At 40.6% G+C, this 9,704-nt stretch overlaps 2 protein-coding genes across 2 annotated transcripts; both read right to left on the bottom strand.

Moving 5' to 3' along the window:
- Nucleotides 1-748: 748 nt before the first annotated feature.
- LOC144088852 (transmembrane protein 238) lies at nucleotides 749-2,680 on the bottom strand. Its single transcript, XM_077619542.1, has 2 exons — nucleotides 1,465-2,680; nucleotides 749-858 (listed from the first exon to the last, which is right to left on the bottom strand). The coding sequence occupies exon 1, from the start codon at nucleotides 2,006-2,008 to the stop codon at nucleotides 1,472-1,474; it is 537 nt and encodes a 178-aa protein (XP_077475668.1). The 5' UTR covers nucleotides 2,009-2,680; the 3' UTR covers nucleotides 749-858; nucleotides 1,465-1,471.
- A 204-nt stretch (nucleotides 2,681-2,884) lies between these two features.
- gspt1l (G1 to S phase transition 1, like) lies at nucleotides 2,885-9,042 on the bottom strand. Its single transcript, XM_077619541.1, has 13 exons — nucleotides 8,567-9,042; nucleotides 6,858-7,109; nucleotides 6,267-6,300; nucleotides 6,091-6,168; nucleotides 5,796-5,976; nucleotides 5,422-5,576; nucleotides 5,148-5,288; nucleotides 4,980-5,073; nucleotides 4,582-4,662; nucleotides 4,325-4,498; nucleotides 4,147-4,236; nucleotides 3,632-3,800; nucleotides 2,885-3,548 (listed from the first exon to the last, which is right to left on the bottom strand). The coding sequence occupies exons 1-13, from the start codon at nucleotides 8,757-8,759 to the stop codon at nucleotides 3,496-3,498; spliced, it is 1,695 nt and encodes a 564-aa protein (XP_077475667.1). The 5' UTR covers nucleotides 8,760-9,042; the 3' UTR covers nucleotides 2,885-3,495.
- Nucleotides 9,043-9,704: the final 662 nt, after the last annotated feature.

The raw sequence follows: 9,704 nt of genomic DNA, 5'->3' as shown, positions 1-9,704 counted from the left end.
CTCTTTGGCTGCCTCTTCCAGCCACTATTGCCATCATCATCTGCTTTTGATAAAAAAATAAAATAAAATAAATAAAATTGAATGAATTAGGTGATGTGAAATACATGCACTGGTTATAATAATACTCTAAATATGTCAAACATGCAGCAGCTTCCTTGTTCCCACCTTGAATGATAACAGACGTTAATCATCAGTAACCTTTGGAATGGGCAGCTTTTATTGGGCTGTTTCCATGTGACTTATTTGAACACTTTTACATCTCTGTAAACTACAACCACAATAGAAAACTATACAATTGACAGAAACAGAAGTGTGGGAAACAATACATGATTCAACAAGGAAATCACTAATATTTTTTTCAATAAATAATAATGTTCATATGTTTGCTTGCTATTATATAGTTATATTTTAACTGTGTCATTGTGATTAAAAAATATTCAAATTGGACCGAGCTATTTATGACAATATTTGTTTTAATTTTAATTGGCACCCTGAGTAATCTTACTACAAACATAAAAACAATCCAGACTTACCAATTCCGTTAAAAAAAGTAATAAAATGTTTAATGGGGTGTGTAGATTAATTTAGAAAATTAGTTCATTCGACAAGTTCAATTAAATTCATACATAAATGATAGTTTTTGGGTAAGATATGCGGACAATTATATCAGTAATACAACTATTCATTCTCATCAAGTGTTACAAACAAATCTCCATAAGCCACATTGACTTGCTTGTTTTTTTTTTTTGGGGGGGGGGGTTCAAATGATAATCAAAATAAAAAACTGAATAAAAAAAATGAAGAAATTGTCCCCCGTGCAAATGGAGAACTCTTCAGGGCAGCAATGAATTCACGTCTCTGCAAGTAAAGCAGGAAAGTTATGCACTTATAACCATTAAAATGGAAGTATGTAGTATCAAGTTTCAATTGTTTGAACTACGACCGTAACGGACAAAGGTTAATAATTAGCCACTGATACTTTGTGGTTTCTGACTGACAAAGCACACATTTTAAGATAGCAGTAAGGTGCTTAAGATTCTCGGATTGCAATAAAATCACACAGATGACGAACTCTATGTCACATCCTTATTTTTAACTTTAGCCATAAATGGAAAAATAAAATAAAATAATGTCAAAGGTCATGGCTAACAATTTGAGCACGCATTGGCATTCATTACAATGGAGTTTTCGGCACAACCAAAGAAAGAAAAAAAAACCAGATGAAGTCAAAATGTGACAATTGTAATGTCATGCTGTGTAAAAAAACAAAATAAAGTTATATATTCAATTACGACATTAAACTCATAATAATATGATCAAACGTTGTACAATTACGAGAAAAAAAGATGTTTTCCTGTGATATTTTGATTTTACTCCCACAATGTCTGTTTTTTGTCCCTAATGCTGAAATCTGAAATAGCAAAAATGATATTCTGAATTTCAAAACAAACATGGAGTAATTACCTTTCCACTACGTGGGTGCGCTTTCTGTTGCTGTGGATGGCATCTCCACATCGTCGTGGTCCACCGAAGAGCCACAAGTGTGTAAACGTTCATCAATAGGCTTGAGGGTCGCCAGGGCAACGACCACCTGCTCCAAACGCGGAGCCGCAGCCACGGCCGCTGCCGACCTCCGCGCTCCTCCTCCCTGCCGGTTGAGGCTACCCGTCGCCGTGCCTCCGTTCCTGCGCACGGAGCTCCTTATGCTCCCAGCCAGGCGGTTGGAGAGCCGCCGGACCGCCTTGCCGATGCCCCCCTTGTCCTTCTTGGTTAGTCCCACGTCATCCTCGAGTTCGGCAGAAAGTACTTCTATGTTACCAGAGTACCAAAAGACCCACCAAACGAGGCTGAGGAAGATGACGATGGCACCGGCATAGATGAGCAGGTCGTAGAAGAAGACGTCGACGAAGACTCCAAGGAGAAGGACGAGCAGTCCCACCACGTCGAAGGCCACAGCGAGCCAGAAACAGCAAACACAGCGACCCAGACCCCGGTACGCTGGTTCCATGGCAGCGGTGTCATGTGACACTTGAGCGGCTGCAAGGTGAGCCAGGTGAGAGGCAGCAGTGGACCTGGGTTGCCAGGTAAGGAAGACACTATCCAGCTCAATCAAACCCACTCGGTTCAACAAAAACAGCCTGAATTAGACTCAAAAGCAGAAAAGACAACTAAAACAGTGCATCTCGCATATTTAAAAGCTATCAATTTTTTTTTAACTGTACTTCCAAATCAGAAATGGCAAGCAGTTCAAAGTTGTGAGGTGCTAAAATGCTAGCTAGTTAAGTACAGTAATCCCTTGAATATCGCGGTTAATGTAGACCAGACATAATCCAAAAATCGCAAAGTATTATAACTTTTTTTTCCTCTTGAGTGCTGAATCCTAGTGGCAAGAGTGGCTTCCGCTTACGAGCATCAGCATGGATTTTCACATTTTTATGAACTTAAAAAAAAAAATGTAAATAGCGGAAAAAAATCAAAGTGGTGAATTTGTGATAATCGAGGAATTACTGTAAAGATAAACTGTTAAGACTTTCAAATAGAACTGTTAAGCCTAATCAAAACAGTATTTTCTCAAAAGTAGCCTAAACTCATCGCCTGTCCAATGTGTTTCCCTCACTGTCAAGTTTTTGACGCTAGACCAATTTGGCTGGAAGCTGGTCAATCTGGCAACACTACAGGGGACTGGCAACGCTACAGGGGACGGCCTGCCTGGGCCAAGAAGAGGAGGGGCCTAAAAGATGCTACCTGGAAAGTTTTTATTTTCTCGCATACGGCTTTATGTCTTTCACATAGAGATGAATATTTTGTTCAACTTTTTGGGTTTTTTTCTTAAGTCCCAGATCACGAGGAAAATCCCTCACAGCATTGGGAATCTGCTCTTCAAAAGGCTTTTTCCAAACATTTTATTGTCATAATTGTTTGCTTTAATATCATTAGAGCACGCTCAAGCAGACAGCCAGAACGCCACACGAGAAACCAAAAGCTGGGTAAAAGCAAAGGGAATCATGTACCCCATCTTAAACATTTTGGTTTCAATTTGTGAAATTCTTTCAGACATTTTTGCAGCAAATTTCTGCAATCATTTAACACTCCAAGCAAAAATCTTGGTCCACATTTTATACAGATATAACTTCTGTCATTTTTGGAAAAAAAATGGAGAAAAAAAGAAAAAATGGAATTGGGTTTAAAAAAGGAAAAAAAAGAAAAAAGAAATCACGTGATGAATTGAGCAGACCTAGTAGGTGGAGGGCCGGCTAACCCAGAAATGGCATAGCTGAGCTCTCAATATGAGAAAGCTGACTTGAGTGGACTTCATCTTGGATTTCACTGACTTAAAAACCGGCTACTCTTTAACACTTTTTTTGTGAAGCCGATCTTCGACACATGGAAGGTAGGCGTCAGAGGGAGATGCATTTGCCGCTGACAACACTGGGCGGGTTATGACCGAGCTCCACCTAGTTAGTTCCAACCTGACTTTTTTCCAAGTAGCCGTCTTCAGTCCCGCTCCGCAACCAGCTTCAGCACTTTACCGATGGCGATGGTCTTTCCTGAGACATTGGGAAAATCAACTACACGTTGAGTACAACAGCTATAAAACTAAATAGGTAGATAACGAGTGCATGTGCTTTACCTTCATCTCGTAAGGTAAACCGTCCCATCTGAGGAAAGTCTTTAAAGGTCTCGAGGCAAATGGTTCCTGCTGTGCGCAAACGTGCGATGCAGACTTGATCTTGTTTCACAAATCGCGGCCGTGTCTTACTCTTCTCCCCCGACTTTTTGTCTACCAGACAGATTAAGGCCTGAAGTAGGGAACGTCATCCAATGTCAGTATTCTTTGACTTAGAAAGGACAACAATCATTTTTGTTTCGTCAGCATACGCAAAGCATTTTATCCTTGCAGCACAAATGACCTTTTCTTTGCCATCTAAGAGCACTATATTTTGGCATCAAGTGCTTAAATTTACTTTTCATTAACATTGTACTAGCTTATAAATGCTTTCATAATTTTCATTTAAAAAAATACAAATAAAAAATATATTCTTATAATTCCTAATATTTAAGTTGTGTTTATGGTTTTAAAAAAGTCACCCTTTTGAAGAAATGCAGGTATAATGATCACTGTCATCAACCTACTTATTTACTTACCGTAATCTGCACCTCTTCAATGCACGTGTGAATGTGAAGGACAGCATTATAACCAGGACAGATGATGGATTTGTGTTCTATGATGACAATCTAGGAGTGAAACAAGCACAAGTAATGGTTTGAAAAGGAAATGATACATAGGAGTATGCATGCATCCGTTGGGCACGTCCAAACTGACCTGGGCATCGAAGGTCCGCCCAGAATGGCAGAGGTTCTCTGCATTACATAGGATAAAACCAGGAAGAATTTCCTCCTCTTCAATGCCCTTTAATCTCAATTTGAGATTTTCCCCAGGTCCTGCATCGTCCGTCTCCATCTCATCGGACAGGAGGCTCAACACCTCCACCACGTGCTGGTAGATATTACACGGACGTTGACGTCACAGGAGCGGCGTGAAGCGACAATGGTGTTGTAGGAACCAAGTTAAATTCTTACCCTGTTAGGCATCATGACAAGCTGTTGTGCTTTGCCGATTGAGCCTGACTCGAGTTTGCCGAGAATCACAGTGCCCATGTCCTGTAATAGACAAAGAAAATATCTCAAGTTTATCGCCAGGTTGAACATTCCCCCCCCCCCATAAATCTCAGAAACATTCCCAACGTTGCACAGCTTGTTAATGTTTGTAAACAATCCACACAGTTTTGTCATTTCTATTTTGTTTGATTTTTTTTTTAAGTTAAGGTTATTTTTGCCAGAATTTTATTTATTTATTACTATTTAAATAATAAAACCTTCAATTAATTGATTTAAAATTATTATATATTTTTAATATATGCGGAAAACACTAAAATTGCAATAGAATGTCAAATGAAGGCCACAAAGCAAAGTGTTACCTTGTATTTGTCTACAATGGGCAATCTGGTTGGGCCATCACTTGATCTGTTAAAATGTGGCAAACTGTCCAGGTGTGGAATAAACGGTAAACCTCTGCAAAGACAAATATGGATCAATATTAGAGTTGGAGAAACGGGATGGGCGGGGAAAGCCTTTCTAAGACTTACATGTACCAGGAGCACATATCAGTGGGTTCCTTCAGATTGGCCCCCGTTAATCCCGAACATGGCATAAAATGAATGTCTTTTTTGGGGTTGAAGCCCACCTTCTTCAAAAATGGCACAAGTTTCTCCTTACATTCTTCATACCTGAGTAATGAAACAGAAAGGAGACTTATGGTGGCTACTGAATTGAATTGAATGTTTTTTATTGCCATTACACAAGTATACACGGACATTTCAAACACTCTTCAAAGAGTCAAGCATGAATCAATTAACATACCTTTCTAGGCTCCAGTTGACTGTGGGGTCATCCATTTTATTCACCAGAACAATCAGGTGCTTGACACCTGCGGTTTTGGCCAACATGGCGTGCTCTCTCGTCTGGCCGCCTTTTTCAAAACCGGTTTCAAACTCGCCTTTTCTGGCAGAGATAACCTGGAGGAGAAGAGTGTGTTACAAAACATGACACAATAATGCAAAGAACATTACAAATGAGTGTCACCAATATTTTGATATTGCAGTTGAATTCATTGGTGTAAGAAAACTGAACTAAAATTCCAGACTCAGGTAAATTTGATTGGGATAGCTGCCTGTAATCGTCCGATCACTGCCTGTCCTCGATATACTGAATTTTGAAGTATTTTCTAAACCCACCAGCACAGCCAGGTCAGCTTGCGATGCACCTCCAATCATGTTGGGAACAAAGCTCTTGTGGCCTGGTGCATCTAAGATGGTAAAGTGCTTTTTGTCTGTCTCAAAGTACGCTCTGCCCACTTCTACCGTCTTGCCCTTGTCCCTCTCCTCTTGATTTGTGTCCAAAGCCCAAGAAAGATACCTGCAGACAGACAAAGGTGTTGCAATCTCATTTATCAACAAATTTGCACAATATTCGATAGTCAGAGAGGACTTTTCCACATTATAAATTGAAATGAATGACACAGCCACTCACCAGGTTTCTCGGTTCTTCTCTTTTGCCTCCCTCTCATACTTTTCCAAGGTTCTCTTATCTACCATGCCCGTGAGATACCTGATAGCAAGGAGAGAGAAAGCACGAGGTGAGATATTGGTGTATTTTCCCCCACAAGTACGACTACGTGTGGCCCATAAAGAAAAAGTACAACTCACATGATTTGTCCGCCAATGGTGGATTTTCCAGCATCTGAAGAAGAAAGTCAATGGTTGTATGATTGGATGAAATGATCAAAAATGACTAAAACATGTTTCATTTCACTATTGGCAACATGCTAAGCGAGCAGCACAAAGAATAATTCTAATAGTTTTTTTTTTAGATAACTAGAGCCATTTTCATATTTTTCCCCGGCTGCTTAAAGTCCACTACATCTTATTTATGTATTTTTTTACAGGCCAATGAGCTGGATGTCCTAAACATGGTCGGCCTATATCAGATGATATAATAAGATAATTGTTACGTTCATTGTTTGCGTGACTGATCCATGTATTGGGCCGGCATACGAACATTTTCATCACCATAAATTAGTTAACTGCTTGATTAGGAGATCTATGTTAATTCTGATTTTGCACCACCCAGTGGCCAAAGTTACAAAAGAACCGTCAGAAGGAAAATTTAACTTCGACAATTTATGAGCGTTTTGACAGCATAAATGAGCAAACATTGTCAAAACTATTGTTTAAAAAAAAAACATCGGCATACAACCCATTGGCCAGAAATGATGTGAATAATTTAATTGCACTGACCTACATGTCCGATAAACACGACATTGATGTGTTCCTTTTTCGGGGCATCCGACTGCGTGGTGGGACCTTTGGGCGCGGGCGTTTCCTCTTCTTCTTCCACCATGTCTGTCCCCATCTCTTCAGTTGTCGCTGTTACTGCTGGACCACGGTCACCACAGCACCCGCCTCCTGGCTCTTCCTCGTTTGGTTCGGCTTCTTTTTGGTCCCATGGTTCCTCTGGGGTCATCTCTGTGTCACCATTCTCCAACGGAACTTTGAAAAGATTTCAGACATATTTGCCCTTATTCATCAAAATAACGATTTTGTATACTTGAATTCCTGCATAATGTGTCCATAATCATTCAATAGTGGGGATTCGATGTATTTTTCCTTTGTAAGAATGGATGATGTATAATAAAGCAGATATTGAGGGAGATTTATTAAGCTCGGGGGGCGTGATGTTGACCAAAGAGGGACCAGCACCACAGGAGCTTTAGCTTTTGCTGCTAACGTCTTCACTTTTCATGCACAAATTATGATGTGTTTAACGAACTCACTGGCAACATTCATTTATCTGCTCTTCCAGCCCTGTGACCAAGAAAAACACTTAATGATTGGAAATGAAGAGGGTGAATGATCAGTAGGGAACCCATATTGAGACTAATCTCCCATAGGAATTATTGAGCTGTCCTATTATTCAAATTTGTATCCCCAAAGGTGTCCAGTGATACCTATTCATAAGGGAGTAGTCCACTCTTGCATGTATTAATCATACAGTTAAAGGGACTTTTGAATAGGCACCGGGTGACTACTATACTGTCAGATTTGAATAAGTCTACTCTATTTGAACTGGGAGGAGTGGTAGTGAGTGATTCATGCCAGTTCCCCCAGGCCAAATGGGTTTAACATCTATCACCGTCAATAGCAATGAACGAGTTTAGCTTGTCTACAAAGTTGAAATTCACAGCAGAGCTGCCACAGACATTCCTCCACCCTCTCCGTGGAAAATAAGTAAACAACATAAAACAAGTGAAGTGCCCTCCTAAAAAAATGTTGTGCTATGGCCGGTCTGCAGATTTGCACGCGTTATACGACACCATAAGATTGTATTGTGTCGACCCTTGCGTAATTAGCGTTATAAGAACTATTTACGCCTAAAGACGGGCCTTAAAGAATGACTCGATCAATCTTTATGCGTCACGATATCCACGTCACATCATACTAAGGTCAACATGCAATCGTCCAAGAAGGTTAGCATTCACCCAAACGACTCAATTGATTTTTAAAAAAATATTTCAACATTGACAAGAGTTTCAAGTTTCTTGGCCTTCTTAGTTTCTAATTCCCACTATCAACAAAGCGCACCGTTAGGCGAAGTAACGGTATAATTAAGTAAAATAGGGCGGTCCAACTCATGAAACCACACCGGCTACATTAGCCTTCGTGGCTAACAAGCTAATGCCGGTTGGGGTTTACCAGACATTTAACACGCGTAGGAAAAGTGATACAATTCCAGAAAAAACAGTTCAACCCAATTTTAAACTTAGGGAGTTGGGTAATAATTAGAATACATCTCACTATACGTCTGAGGGTTGTGAATTAAAAGTAGAAGACACGTTGGTTGGGATACACGCGTGTGCGGAACTCGAGGGTTAGCACCTGCACAGTCGTGCTCATGTTAACGACTAGCTTGTTGCTAACGTCCATGCCCAACGTGACAGTCGGCTTACCCGTTGAATCGAGATGTTCCGGGTGTGCTTTCATGGCAAATGTCGGGACAAACTCGGCGGCGTTCACATTGGGAACAAAGGGTCTGGCATTCACGTTTAAGCTGGTGAAAGCAGATTCAAGCTGTCCGTCGATCGTGGCCTCCGCATCGTCCTCTTGTTCCCAGGAATCGGGGGCAGTGTCTCTCGGGTCCATCGTGGGTTTTGAATTTTCACTAGTCAGATTTGAGCTACGCAGTTCTAGGGCTCCGTTAAGTGTCCACCCAATTCCCGGCGTTCAGGCCACACCTTTGGCGGATAGACGGTGTTCCGACTCGGGGAGGAATGTTTTTAACCCGCCCTAGGTTGAAATATAGCGGCCGGTTTCTATCGGTGGAGATGCCAGAGGATATTCGACTCAGCACTCCCGGAGAGCGTCCGCGTGAGCTCGTGCGTCCCTTCAACCGGACGTGCTGTTCGCAATGACACCTGGGATATGAAGTCCGAAATTTTTGCAGATTGCACCGTTATGCCTGCACGTGAAAACAACCAAGACTACACTTCCCCTTGACCCCCTTCACCCCTTTCGCAGTAAATCTTTTAAATAATGTTCTTTGTATATTTTTCTCTGACAGTTTGTCACCAAAATTTGTTTAAAAAAATGGAATAAAATAAAAATGAATAAAATTTAAAAATGAGTGCTTCAAACACTACATTTTTGCACCCATTCAAATCCACACAAAACATCTCCTGAGGGCAGCAGGCATCCAATCTATTTCAACTGGGACTCGGTTTAAAATGGATTGGCCTCAAATGGAAGCCAAAGAGTTCAGATATTTAAGATCACAAAAGATTTTTAAAAAATGTTCCTCCATTTTTTCCCAATTTACTGCAATGGTACAACTGGATGTCAAAAGGGGGCTGCAAAATATTGTCCCAGCAGCCAAAATTTGCGCATCAGGACGCAAATTGAAGACTTCTGTCCTTTCTAAATATAAAACAAAACAAAAAACATGAGGAAAAATAAATATCCATAAAAGGTTAACACAAGGATAGTGATCACAACAGCGGACAGCTAGCTAAAATGACAAATTAACTTAAACAAGGGAAGCAAAAAATGCTCACATTTCGATGGTAGCCAATGAATAAATTAGTACCCACG

Source organism: Stigmatopora argus, chromosome 14 (genome assembly GCF_051989625.1).
Source record: "Stigmatopora argus isolate UIUO_Sarg chromosome 14, RoL_Sarg_1.0, whole genome shotgun sequence".
In the NCBI taxonomy this organism is placed as follows: domain Eukaryota; kingdom Metazoa; phylum Chordata; class Actinopteri; order Syngnathiformes; family Syngnathidae; genus Stigmatopora; species Stigmatopora argus.
Note: the sequence above shows the minus strand (reverse complement) of the source record. Positions and strands in the feature narration are given on the sequence as shown.